Below are 14,447 nucleotides of genomic sequence, written 5' to 3'. Positions count from 1 at the left end.
GGTTATAAATTGGAATGGAATGTGCCAGGAGAATCCCCCATAAGTTTATGTCTCATTACTTCTTCTTGGTTTTTTTTTACTTTTTTAAATCGCGGTAAAGATTAGAATCTTGTTTGTCCTAGGTGTACAGAATCTGGTTCATTTGTACATTATATATGTCTATTCTTGTACAGATCCTCTTCCCATGTAAAATATTACAGAGTGTTCTGTAGACCTCCCTTGCTATATGGTCGGTCTTTTTGATAAATGTATATAATATGTATTTGTATACATATAGTACCACTAATCTTAATTTATCCATTCCCCCCACCTTTCCTTTTACACGAGCATAGTTTGTTTTCTAATGCTGTGAGTGTCTTTCTCTGTGGAAATATGTTCATTTGTGTCAGTTATTAGATAACGCCTGTAAGTGATATCATCGGATATAGGTCTTTAGCTTTCCGACTTACGTCATGTTTGGTGATTATCTCCAGGTTCACCTGTGGTGCCTCAAAGAGCAGTGTTTCATTGTTTTCCATGGCTAATATTCCACTGTGTACATGGACGACTTCTTCTTTATCCATTCACCTGTTGAAGAACATTTTGGTTGCTTCACTGTCTTGGCTATTGTGAATAAGGCTGCAGTGCAGCTTTTGCAGCCAATGCCTTCTCGATTCTGGTCTTCTCAGGTGAGAGGCCCAGTGGTGCGCCTGCTGGATTGAATGGTACCTCAATTTTTACTTTTTAATGAAGCTCCTTTCTGTCCTCATTGTTGGGTGTTACCAATTTACGTCTCACCAGCAGGTAGAGGGTACACAGTTCTCTAAAGCCCCTTCAGCATTTATTGTTTGTAGACTTTTTGCTGATGGTCAGTCGACTGGTGTGAGTTGAAACCTTTTTGTAGATTACATTGCCTGAGTCTAATACTACCTGAGGTTGAGCTTTTATCCATTTTCCTTTTTTTTAAAGAGAGTGAGTAAAACTTAACTCTTCATACTATCTTCTTGAAAAATTTGCCTGTTTTGAATTTTTTGTCCATTCCCTACCTCAGCACAATTTTTGAGGGCAGGTGTCCTTTACGGCCCCGAGTCCTTCTGAATGTTAATGACCATTAGCTGTGGGTGTAAAGCCGCTCTTGCGGGAAACGGCCACAAGGCGGCAGCATTTCTCCTTTACCAAATCTGGTTACTAGGGCAACAGAGCCTTAATGGAAGTGGTGTTCTAGGTTGTAAATTAGAATGGAATGTGCCAGGGAAAAGCCCTTTAAGTTTATGTCTCATTACTTCTTTTTTTTGGGAGGGGGAGGGGGGAGGTTTAAGTTGTTTTATTTAGGAAAATTGTGTCTTACAAAAGGGCTGCTGCAAAAGAAAGAGACCCCTGCAAAAATTACTTGTTTTTGCTTAACGTGAAAGTATGAGTGGTATCCAAGGAATCAAAGCAGTAGATGGACAAATCAGGGGCATCTCCAAGTTACTTTCAGGAAATAGAGCAACAAAACGCAAATTTATATTTTCTGATCAAGGAATTCTTCTAACAATTTAACTTTAGCTTATCTCGTGGATTACCTCCCCTGCGTCCCCTTTTAGTGGAAAAGCATGACTTACTACTGCAAACCAATTACTCCACAACAGGAAACACCTTAGAACATAGTTTTGAATCACACCTGTCTAGCTGCAAAGCTCAGGGATGGAATGAGGCAAATACCCACAAAAACGTACCCAACAACCCAACAACAAAACCCCTCAAATGAGGACAAAGGTTTGTCAAAATTGCCTGGACTAGAAAGTCTAGGAGATCATAAAACATTAAATACAACTGTGTAACTGAGACCCAGTTTGTGTTAATACATGAGATAACCAGATAATTGAACCTCTATGGCTAAGCCCATTTCCCTATTTATATAGACAGAGTTAGCCCTGCTCTATTAACAGCTACCAATATACTGCTTTGTCCTTTAAGATCTATTTGCCACACGAGGCTGAAACCACTAAAGTTGAGTTTTTCCACTAAGGCTACAGACACTGCATCTATGCAGGGATGAGAAGCTTGTTACACACTCACACGTACCAAGTCTATCAGCCCTTGGGTGTCAACTTCCAACTCTGTGTTTATTTTATTCCACTATATCTTTATATGTGTTCTTTCACAATTTTCCTATCAGGCTAAACACAGTAAAAATCTCAACACAGTCGCACCTGGTTCTGGTTACCCAGCAGTAGTACTTGTGTGCAATTAAACAAGAGACGAAAACCACAGAACGAGTGCACAGGGTGGGGATTCCAGGGCAGGGAACAGATATAAAAACACAGATGTGCAGAATTCACCAGAAACCTCAAGCATCCGCCTAAGTCTATAGCAGAAGGCTACATGCCACAGTCCAGATCCTTCACCTATCACCCCAATACTTGGACCCCAAAGCAGGGCCAATGCTGTTACTTTTGAACCTGGGGTCCTCAAAAATGAGTACTGGAAATCCAGAAATGCTACCCTTGAACTGTGTGAATCTGGCTGAAAACAGATGACGCAACAAACCTACACTCTATCTGTCTGACGGTTAAATTCATGTTACAAAAAAACTAAATTTAAGATTCATTTTTGTACCTTTTTTAAACAGAGAAAACAAAATACTCCTTGGGGAAAGGTGAGGGATTGAGAAGACAGGCCCTGGGTAAAAATTATTATGACAACACGTGGAGTTGAGAGGCCTGCCTAGAAGAGAAACACGGGCATTGCCGCAACCGGTGGGGACGGCTGCCGTCTGAGGCTCAGCAGACCAGTTCACACGCCCCGCAAAGCTGCTATAGATCCAAGTCATAAAAATGTTCCAGCTCATCGTGAAACAAGTCCCACTCGTCTTCCGAGTCTGTCAGGTCATCGTCCCCACCTGCAGCCAAAAGCATAAGCAACATCTCGTCCAGCTCAAAGGTGACAACCTCTTCTTCGTCGTTGTCAAAGGGGTTGCCGTTCTCTCTTTCCTCAATAAGCTCCCAGAAGTGGTTCCTTCGTTGGGCCCGGTATCTGCTTGATGTTCCCACTTTCTGTCTCTGTGGCTCCTCTCTACGGCCATCAGGGTACACCTGCTTGTAAAAGCAGTTCCCTCCAAACGGGCAGCTCCCACGTCCTTCATCAAAATACCTGCACGCCTTGTTGCTCATTGCCTCCTTGTATTTCTGAATGAGTTTCTGCTTCTCTACTTTCTCCTCCACCCAGTACTCACGTGGAATGACAAAGTTAGATGTGATCTGGCATTCTGGGCAGTACTTTATGATCTTGCTCTCAAATTGCTTAGCACTCCTCCACTTGCGAATACATTTGAGACAGTAGGTGTGGTTGCAGTTGGAGAGGATTCCGAAGTGGCGCTAGCGGGGGTTGGCTTTCTCATAGACCGCCTCCATGCAGATCCCACACACCATGTCCTTGCTGCGCTGCAGAGCAAACGAGAGCTCCATGTCCTTCACATGGGCTTCGATGCAAGGATTTAAATGTTGTGATCTTTGGGCAGCATCCACTGGATGGAAGACCTGCAGCCCACACATATCACACGAGTCTCCGTGGAGATACACACAGTTCTCCCCATATCGGCACTCTCCCACTGCAGCATAGGGGCAGATCTGCTTCTTTGTTTCCACTGCAGTTTGCTCCTTCTCTGATTCCTCCTTGGTCACTGAGCCCTGCAGGGGTGCTTCAGTGGAGGAAGGGGCAGTATGGCCACAGTAGGGCTGCCCAGGAACGAACTCAATGGCGTTCACCCAGTCTTCTGAACCCGCTCCTACAGTTGAAGAGTTTGAATTTCTTGACTCAGCTTCGCCCATATGCATTTCAACAATCTGTCCAACTACTGATGAGAGACTTGAGGAAGCAGCAAGGGGTGACTTGGCTATTAGAGCTGTAGCAGTTGCTTCCTCCGGTTTCAATGGCTTGCTGTGTTCATATCTGCAGCGGTCTCCGTAAATACAGTATCCTCGCTGAAAGTACTTGCACACTACACCATATGGACTGTCAGAGAGGTCATGTGAGTATCGACGGTTATCTCCTTCCTTACAAACCCCATGCATGAAATACCTGCATGTGACCTGTTTGGTCCAGCCGCCGCCGCTGCCGTCGCTGCCAAATCCCGCGCCCGCAGGGACGGGGAGGTGACTGTGGGGATAAGGGTGGGGGAGGCCGCTGCCACCGCCGCCGCTGCCGCTCCTGCTCCTGATGTTGTGGCTGTTGTTCCGGGAGCTGCAGCCTCCGCCATTACTGTTTATCCCACACAGCAGTGGCGCCGGAACTTCTGGGATCACATAATTCCAGTCCGGTTGCGGGGGGAGAAGGCGGCGAGGCGAGGGGTGGGATGGGGAAGGACACTGAGGTGCCCGCTCACTCCCCTCTGCCCCGCGTCACGTCTCTGAGTGCTCTCGCCTCTCGAACTGCGGGCCGGAGCCCGAGCGCCCCCTTCTCATTAATTCTTGTTCGTATTTTTAACTAAATTTTTATTTTTTATCACAGCAAATTTGATTACAATATTTTGTTTGCTCTAGGTGTGCAAGATGTGGTTCTTTCACACATATACATATATCTATTCTTCTTCATATCCTCTTCCCATGTAGGTTATGACACAATGTTGAGTAGTCTTCTCTTGGTATTCTGTAGGTCTTTGGTGATTCTGTATTTCACATGTGTTTGTATATCTCTGTTAAACCCAATATCGTAGTGTATCCAATCCTCACACCTTTGCATTTGGTGAACCATAAGTTTGTTTAATGAATCTCTGATTGCCTTTCTCTGTGGAAATATCTTCATTGGTATCAATTTTTAGGTAACACCTATAAGTGATAGGATAGGATATGTGTCTTTTGCTTTCTCACTTACTACAAGTTGCGTGATTACTTCTAGACTCATCTATGGTGCTGCAAATGGCATTGTTTCATTTTTTCGCTAGCTAATATTCCATCTCTACATGTAGCAGTTCTTCTTTGTCCCCCCATCTGTTGGTGGACTTTTTGGTTACTTCCATATCTTGGCTATTGTAATACTGTGCAGTGCAGATTTGCCTGCCTGTGTCCTTCCAATTCTGTCTTCTGAGGTTATAGGTCCAGGAATGGGCCTGCTGGAACATATGGTAGCTCAATATTTACCTTTTAAAAGCACCTCCATTCAGTTCTCACTAGTGGCTCTTTCCAAGTTACGTGCCTCTTAAAGTTGAGCGTATGCATTTCTCCACAACACCTTCAGCATTTATTGTTTATAGTTTTCTTGCTGATGGTTATTCTGACTGGCGTGAGCTGATACCTCTTTGTGGTTGAATTTGCATGTGTCTCATAATCCGTTGAAATTGAGCTTTAAGGCACGTGCTTTTTATTTTTCAATCTGTGATTACAGCTTAGTTCTTCAAAGTGTTTTCTTAAAGTATGTGTCACATTTTGAAATGTTTTGGCCATTACCTCCCTCTAGACATTTTGAGGGCAGGTTTCATTTACAGCCCTGCAATACTTGTTCATATGAAGTGAGCATTAGCACAGGTTTTAAAGCTGCTTTAGCAGGTAACGGCCAGAGGGCGGCAGCCTTTCTACGCGCCCCACTCCGGTAACTAGGGAAACAGCCCTCCCGGCCAGTGGTGTTCCTCGGTTATAAATTAGAGTGGAATGTGCCCGGATAAACCCACAAATGCTGATGTCTCCTTACTTTTGTTTGTTTTATAAATTTAATTTATGTTTTTTATTGGAGTAATATTCCATTGTGTACATAGACCACTTCTTCTTGGTGCATTCCTCGACTGATGGACATTTTCGTTGCTTCCAAGTGTTGGCTATCATAAATATTGCTGGAGTGCAGGATTGCCAGCCTGTGACTTTTTGATTCTCATTTTCTCAGGGGATAGGCCCAGCACTGGGTGTGATTGATTGACTGGTAGCTCAATGTTTCCCTTTTCAAAGCACCTCCATTGTGTTTTCATTAGTGGCTCTTACCACGTCCCCCTTAGAACAGAGGGTAAGCGTCTCTCCACAATCACTTCAGCATTTATTATTTGCAGCATTTTTGCTAATGGCCATTTGACTGTTGTGAGCTGAACGGTTTTTGTAATTTGGGTTTGCATGTCTTTAAAAATTCCTAAAATTCATCATTCTTCCACGCCTTTTTCTTTTCTGTAAAAAAAAAGAAAAAAGAAAAAAGTGTGAGTACAACATACCTCTTGAATTGTCGACTTGGTAGGTTGCCCTCTTTTGAACTTTTTGGTCGATTTTCGACCCAGGAATTTTTGGAGGGCAGGTGTCATTTATAAAAATGCAAGTTTGGTGAATATTTAGTGACCTTTAGCAATGGGTTTAAAGCTGCTGTTGTGGGAAACGACCACAAGGAGGCATCATTTCTCCGTTCCCAAATCTGGGTACAAGGGCTGCAGAGCCTTTCAGGAAAGTCCTGTTCCTAGGTTATAAATTGGAATGGAATGTGCCAGGAGAATCCCCCATAAGTTTATGTCTCATTACTTCTTCTTGGTTTTTTTTTTACTTTTTTAAATCGCGGTAAAGATTAGAAATCTTGTTTGTCCTAGGTGTACAGAATCTGGTTCATTTGTACATTATATATGTCTATTCTTGTACAGATCCTCTTCCCATGTAAAATATTACAGAGTGTTCTGTAGACCTCCCTTGCTATATGGTCGGTCTTTTTGATAAATGTATATAATATGTATTTGTATACATATAGTACCACTAATCTTAATTTATCCATTCCCCCCACCTTTCCCTTTTTACACGAGCATAGTTTGTTTTCTAATGCTGTGAGTGTCTTTCTCTGTGGAAATATGTTCATTTGTGTCAGTTATCTAGATAACGCCTGTAAGTGATATCATCGGATATAGGTCTTTAGCTTTCCGACTTACGTCATGTTTGGTGATTATCTCCAGGTTCACCTGTGGTGCCTCAAAGAGCAGTGTTTCATTGTTTTCCATGGCTAATATTCCACTGTGTACATGGACGACTTCTTCTTTATCCATTCACCTGTTGAAGAACATTTTGGTTGCTTCACTGTCTTGACTATTGTGAATAAGGCTGCAGTGCAGCTTTTTGCAGCCAATGCCTTCTCGATTCTGGTCTTCTCAGGTGAGAGGCCCAGTGGTGCGCCTGCTGGATTGAATGGTACCTCAATTTTTACTTTTTAATGAAGCTCCTTTCTGTCCTCATTGTTGGGTGTTACCAATTTACGTCTCACCAGCAGGTAGAGGGTACACAGTTCTCTAAAGCCCCTTCAGCATTTATTGTTTGTAGACTTTTTGCTGATGGTCAGTCGACTGGTGTGAGTTGAAACCTTTTTGTAGATTACATTGCCTGAGTCTAATACTACCTGAGGTTGAGCTTTTATCCATTTTCCTTTTTTTTTAAAGAGAGTGAGTAAAACTTAACTCTTCATACTATCTTCTTGAAAAATTTGCCTGTTTTGAATTTTTTGTCCATTCCTACCTCAGCACAATTTTTGAGGGCAGGTGTCCTTTACGGCCCCGAGTCCTTCTGAATGTTAATGACCATTAGCTGTGGGTGTAAAGCCGCTCTTGCGGGAAACGGCCACAAGGCGGCAGCATTTCTCCTTTACCAAATCTGGTTACTAGGGCAACAGAGCCTTAATGGAAGTGGTGTTCTAGGTTGTAAATTAGAATGGAATGTGCCAGGGGAAAAGCCCTTTAAGTTTATGTCTTCATTACTTCTTTTTTTTGGGAGGGGGAGGGGGGAGGTTTAAGTTGTTTTATTTAGGAAAATTGTGTCTTACAAAAGGGCTGCTGCAAAAGAAAGAGACCCCTGCAAAAATTACTTGTTTTTGCTTAACGTGAAAGTATGAGTGGTATCCAAGGAATCAAAGCAGTAGATGGACAAATCAGGGGCATCTCCAAGTTACTTTCAGGAAATAGAGCAACAAAACGCAAATTTATATTTTCTGATCAAGGAATTCTTCTAACAATTTAACTTTAGCTTATCTCGTGGATTACCTCCCCTGCGTCCCCTTTTAGTGGAAAAGCATGACTTACTACTGCAAACCAATTACTCCACAACAGGAAACACCTTAGAACATAGTTTTGAATCACACCTGTCTAGCTGCAAAGCTCAGGGATGGAATGAGGCAAATACCCACAAAAAACGTACCCAACAACCCAACAACAAAACCCCTCAAATGAGGACAAAGGTTTGTCAAAATTGCCTGGACTAGAAAGTCTAGGAGATCATAAAACATTAAATACAACTGTGTAACTGAGACCCAGTTTGTGTTAATACATGAGATAACCAGATAATTGAACCTCTATGGCTAAGCCCATTTCCCTATTTATATAGACAGAGTTAGCCCTGCTCTATTAACAGCTACCAATATACTGCTTTGTCCTTTAAGATCTATTTGCCACACGAGGCTGAAACCACTAAAGTTGAGTTTTTCCACTAAGGCTACAGACACTGCATCTATGCAGGGATGAGAAGCTTGTTACACACTCACACGTACCAAGTCTATCAGCCCTTGGGTGTCAACTTCCAACTCTGTGTTTATTTTATTCCACTATATCTTTATATGTGTTCTTTCACAATTTCCTATCAGGCTAAACACAGTAAAAATCTCAACACAGTCGCACCTGGTTCTGGTTACCCAGCAAGTAGTACTTGTGTGCAATTAAACAAGAGACGAAAACCACAGAACGAGTGCACAGGGTGGGGATTCCAGGGCAGGGAACAGATATAAAAACACAGATGTGCAGAATTCACCAGAAACCTCAAGCATCCGCCTAAGTCTATAGCAGAAGGCTACATGCCACAGTCCAGATCCTTCACCTATCACCCCAATACTTGGACCCCAAAGCAGGGCCAATGCTGTTACTTTTGAACCTGGGGTCCTCAAAAATGAGTACTGGAAATCCAGAAATGCTACCCTTGAACTGTGTGAATCTGGCTGAAAACAGATGACGCAACAAACCTACACTCTATCTGTCTGACGGTTAAATTCATGTTACAAAAAAACTAAATTTAAGATTCATTTTTGTACCTTTTTTAAACAGAGAAAACAAAATACTCCTTGGGGAAAGGTGAGGGATTGAGAAGACAGGCCCTGGGTAAAAATTATTATGACAACACGTGGAGTTGAGAGGCCTGCCTAGAAGAGAAACACGGGCATTGCCGCAACCGGTGGGGACGGCTGCCGTCTGAGGCTCAGCAGACCAGTTCACACGCCCCGCAAAGCTGCTATAGATCCAAGTCATAAAAACTGTTCCAGCTCATCGTGAAACAAGTCCCACTCGTCTTCCGAGTCTGTCAGGTCATCGTCCCCACCTGCAGCCAAAAGCATAAGCAACATCTCGTCCAGCTCAAAGGTGACAACCTCTTCTTCGTCGTTGTCAAAGGGGTTGCCGTTCTCTCTTTCCTCAATAAGCTCCCAGAAGTGGTTCCTTCGTTGGGCCCGGTATCTGCTTGATGTTCCCACTTTCTGTCTCTGTGGCTCCTCTCTACGGCCATCAGGGTACACCTGCTTGTAAAAGCAGTTCCCTCCAAACGGGCAGCTCCCACGTCCTTCATCAAAATACCTGCACGCCTTGTTGCTCATTGCCTCCTTGTATTTCTGAATGAGTTTCTGCTTCTCTACTTTCTCCTCCACCCAGTACTCACGTGGAATGACAAAGTTAGATGTGATCTGGCATTCTGGGCAGTACTTTATGATCTTGCTCTCAAATTGCTTAGCACTCCTCCACTTGCGAATACATTTGAGACAGTAGGTGTGGTTGCAGTTGGAGAGGATTCCGAAGTGGCGCTAGCGGGGGTTGGCTTTCTCATAGACCGCCTCCATGCAGATCCCACACACCATGTCCTTGCTGCGCTGCAGAGCAAACGAGAGCTCCATGTCCTTCACATGGCTTCGATTGCAAGGATTTAAATGTTGTGATCTTTGGGCAGCATCCACTGGATGGAAGACCTGCAGCCCACACATATCACACGAGTCTCCGTGGAGATACACACAGTTCTCCCCATATCGGCACTCTCCCACTGCAGCATAGGGGCAGATCTGCTTCTTTGTTTCCACTGCAGTTTGCTCCTTCTCTGATTCCTCCTTGGTCACTGAGCCCTGCAGGGGTGCTTCAGTGGAGGAAGGGGCAGTATGGCCACAGTAGGGCTGCCCAGGAACGAACTCAATGGCGTTCACCCAGTCTTCTGAACCCGCTCCTACAGTTGAAGAGTTTGAATTTCTTGACTCAGCTTCGCCCATATGCATTTCAACAATCTGTCCAACTACTGATGAGAGACTTGAGGAAGCAGCAAGGGGTGACTTGGCTATTAGAGCTGTAGCAGTTGCTTCCTCCGGTTTCAATGGCTTGCTGTGTTCATATCTGCAGCGGTCTCCGTAAATACAGTATCCTCGCTGAAAAGTACTTGCACACTACACCATATGGACTGTCAGAGAGGTCATGTGAGTATCGACGGTTATCTCCTTCCTTACAAACCCCATGCATGAAATACCTGCATGTGACCTGTTTGGTCCAGCCGCCGCCGCTGCCGTCTCGCTGCCAAATCCCGCGCCCGCAGGGACGGGGAGGTGACTGTGGGGATAAGGGTGGGGAGGCCGCTGCCACCGCCGCCGCTGCCGCTCCTGCTCCTGATGTTGTGGCTGTTGTTCCGGGAGCTGCAGCCTCCGCCATTACTGTTTATCCCCACACAGCAGTGGCGCCGGAACTTCTGGGATCACATAATTCCAGTCCGGTTGCGGGGGGGAGAAGGCGGCGAGGCGAGGGGTGGGATGGGGAAGGACACTGAGGTGCCCTCTGCCCCGCGTCACGTCTCTGAGTGCTCTCGCCTCTCGAACTGCGGGCCGGAGCCCGAGCGCCCCCTTCTCATTAATTCTTGTTCGTATTTTTAACTAAATTTTTATTTTTTATCACAGCAAATTTGATTACAATATTTTGTTTGCTCTAGGTGTGCAAGATGTGGTTCTTTCACACATATACATATATCTATTCTTCTTCATATCCTCTTCCCATGTAGGTTATGACACAATGTTGAGTAGTCTTCTCTTGGTATTCTGTAGGTCTTTGGTGATTCTGTATTTCACATGTGTTTGTATATCTCTGTTAAACCCAATATCGTAGTGTATCCAATCCTCACACCTTTGCATTTGGTGAACCATAAGTTTGTTTAATGAATCTCTGATTGCCTTTCTCTGTGGAAATATCTTCATTGGTATCAATTTTTAGGTAACACCTATAAGTGATAGGATAGGATATGTGTCTTTTGCTTTCTCACTTACTACAAGTTGCGTGATTACTTCTAGACTCATCTATGGTGCTGCAAATGGCATTGTTTCATTTTTTCGCTAGCTAATATTCCATCTCTACATGTAGCAGTTCTTCTTTGTCCCCCCATCTGTTGGTGGACTTTTTGGTTACTTCCATATCTTGGCTATTGTAATACTGTGCAGTGCAGATTTGCCTGCCTGTGTCCTTCCAATTCTGTCTTCTGAGGTTATAGGTCCAGGAATGGGCCTGCTGGAACATATGGTAGCTCAATATTTACCTTTTAAAAGCACCTCCATTCAGTTCTCACTAGTGGCTCTTTCCAAGTTACGTGCCTCTTAAAGTTGAGCGTATGCATTTCTCCACAACACCTTCAGCATTTATTGTTTATAGTTTTCTTGCTGATGGTTATTCTGACTGGCGTGAGCTGATACCTCTTTGTGGTTGAATTTGCATGTGTCTCATAATCCGTTGAAATTGAGCTTTAAGGCACGTGCTTTTTATTTTTCAATCTGTGATTACAGCTTAGTTCTTCAAAGTGTTTTCTTAAAGTATGTGTCACATTTTGAAATGTTTTGGCCATTACCTCCCTCTAGACATTTTGAGGGCAGGTTTCATTTACAGCCCTGCAATACTTGTTCATATGAAGTGAGCATTAGCACAGGTTTTAAAGCTGCTTTAGCAGGTAACGGCCAGAGGGCGGCAGCCTTTCTACGCGCCCCACTCCGGTAACTAGGGAAACAGCCCTCCCGGCCAGTGGTGTTCCTCGGTTATAAATTAGAGTGGAATGTGCCCGGATAAACCCACAAATGCTGATGTCTCCTTACTTTTGTTTGTTTTATAAATTTAATTTATGTTTTTTATTGGAGTAATATTCCATTGTGTACATAGACCACTTCTTCTTGGTGCATTCCTCGACTGATGGACATTTTCGTTGCTTCCAAGTGTTGGCTATCATAAATATTGCTGGAGTGCAGGATTGCCAGCCTGTGACTTTTTGATTCTCATTTTCTCAGGGGATAGGCCCAGCACTGGGTGTGATTGATTGACTGGTAGCTCAATGTTTCCCTTTTCAAAGCACCTCCATTGTGTTTTCATTAGTGGCTCTTACCACGTCCCCCTTAGAACAGAGGGTAAGCGTCTCTCCACAATCACTTCAGCATTTATTATTTGCAGCATTTTTGCTAATGGCCATTCTGACTGTTGTGAGCTGAACGGTTTTTGTAATTTGGGTTTGCATGTCTTTAAAAATTCCTAAAATTCATCATTCTTCCACGCCTTTTTCTTTTCTGTTAAAAAAAAAGAAAAAAGAAAAAAGTGTGAGTACAACATACCTCTTGAAATTGTCGACTTGGTAGGTTGCCCTCTTTTGAACTTTTTGGTCGATTTTCGACCCCAGGAATTTTTGGAGGGCAGGTGTCATTTATAAAAATGCAAGTTTGGTGAATATTTAGTGACCTTTAGCAATGGGTTTAAAGCTGCTGTTGTGGGAAACGACCACAAGGAGGCATCATTTCTCCGTTCCCAAATCTGGGTACAAGGGCTGCAGAGCCTTTCAGGAAGTCGTGTTCCTAGGTTATAAATTGGAATGGAATGTGCCAGGAGAATCCCCCATAAGTTTATGTCTCATTACTTCTTCTTGGTTTTTTTTTACTTTTTTAAATCGCGGTAAAGATTAGAATCTTGTTTGTCCTAGGTGTACAGAATCTGGTTCATTTGTACATTATATATGTCTATTCTTGTACAGATCCTCTTCCCATGTAAAATATTACAGAGTGTTCTGTAGACCTCCCTTGCTATATGGTCGGTCTTTTTGATAAATGTATATAATATGTATTTGTATACATATAGTACCACTAATCTTAATTTATCCATTCCCCCCACCTTTCCTTTTACACGAGCATAGTTTGTTTTCTAATGCTGTGAGTGTCTTTCTCTGTGGAAATATGTTCATTTGTGTCAGTTATTAGATAACGCCTGTAAGTGATATCATCGGATATAGGTCTTTAGCTTTCCGACTTACGTCATGTTTGGTGATTATCTCCAGGTTCACCTGTGGTGCCTCAAAGAGCAGTGTTTCATTGTTTTCCATGGCTAATATTCCACTGTGTACATGGACGACTTCTTCTTTATCCATTCACCTGTTGAAGAACATTTTGGTTGCTTCACTGTCTTGGCTATTGTGAATAAGGCTGCAGTGCAGCTTTTGCAGCCAATGCCTTCTCGATTCTGGTCTTCTCAGGTGAGAGGCCCAGTGGTGCGCCTGCTGGATTGAATGGTACCTCAATTTTTACTTTTTAATGAAGCTCCTTTCTGTCCTCATTGTTGGGTGTTACCAATTTACGTCTCACCAGCAGGTAGAGGGTACACAGTTCTCTAAAGCCCCTTCAGCATTTATTGTTTGTAGACTTTTTGCTGATGGTCAGTCGACTGGTGTGAGTTGAAACCTTTTTGTAGATTACATTGCCTGAGTCTAATACTACCTGAGGTTGAGCTTTTATCCATTTTCCTTTTTTTTAAAGAGAGTGAGTAAAACTTAACTCTTCATACTATCTTCTTGAAAAATTTGCCTGTTTTGAATTTTTTGTCCATTCCCTACCTCAGCACAATTTTTGAGGGCAGGTGTCCTTTACGGCCCCGAGTCCTTCTGAATGTTAATGACCATTAGCTGTGGGTGTAAAGCCGCTCTTGCGGGAAACGGCCACAAGGCGGCAGCATTTCTCCTTTACCAAATCTGGTTACTAGGGCAACAGAGCCTTAATGGAAGTGGTGTTCTAGGTTGTAAATTAGAATGGAATGTGCCAGGGAAAAGCCCTTTAAGTTTATGTCTCATTACTTCTTTTTTTTGGGAGGGGGAGGGGGGAGGTTTAAGTTGTTTTATTTAGGAAAATTGTGTCTTACAAAAGGGCTGCTGCAAAAGAAAGAGACCCCTGCAAAAATTACTTGTTTTTGCTTAACGTGAAAGTATGAGTGGTATCCAAGGAATCAAAGCAGTAGATGGACAAATCAGGGGCATCTCCAAGTTACTTTCAGGAAATAGAGCAACAAAACGCAAATTTATATTTTCTGATCAAGGAATTCTTCTAACAATTTAACTTTAGCTTATCTCGTGGATTACCTCCCCTGCGTCCCCTTTTAGTGGAAAAGCATGACTTACTACTGCAAACCAATTACTCCACAACAGGAAACACCTTAGAACATAGTTTTGAATCACACCTGTCTAGCTGCAAAGCTC

At 43.3% G+C, this 14,447-nt stretch overlaps 1 protein-coding gene and 1 pseudogene across 1 annotated transcript; both read right to left on the bottom strand.

Moving 5' to 3' along the window:
* Positions 1–2,748: 2,748 nt before the first annotated feature.
* On the bottom strand, positions 2,749–4,273 carry LOC133083962 (E3 ubiquitin-protein ligase makorin-1-like). Its single transcript, XM_061179857.1, is given in 2 exon segments — positions 2,749–4,102; positions 4,105–4,273. Coding segments are annotated over 2 exon segments (1,440 nt in total). The 5' UTR covers positions 4,220–4,273; the 3' UTR covers positions 2,749–2,777.
* Positions 4,274–9,128: 4,855 nt separating this feature from the next.
* On the bottom strand, positions 9,129–10,621 carry LOC133083964 (E3 ubiquitin-protein ligase makorin-1-like; annotated as a pseudogene).
* Between the last annotated feature and the right edge of the window lie 3,826 nt (positions 10,622–14,447).

The sequence above is a fragment of the Eubalaena glacialis genome, unplaced genomic scaffold, assembly GCF_028564815.1.
Source record: "Eubalaena glacialis isolate mEubGla1 unplaced genomic scaffold, mEubGla1.1.hap2.+ XY scaffold_963, whole genome shotgun sequence".
Lineage (NCBI taxonomy): Eukaryota > Metazoa > Chordata > Mammalia > Artiodactyla > Balaenidae > Eubalaena > Eubalaena glacialis.
Note: the sequence above shows the minus strand (reverse complement) of the source record. Positions and strands in the feature narration are given on the sequence as shown.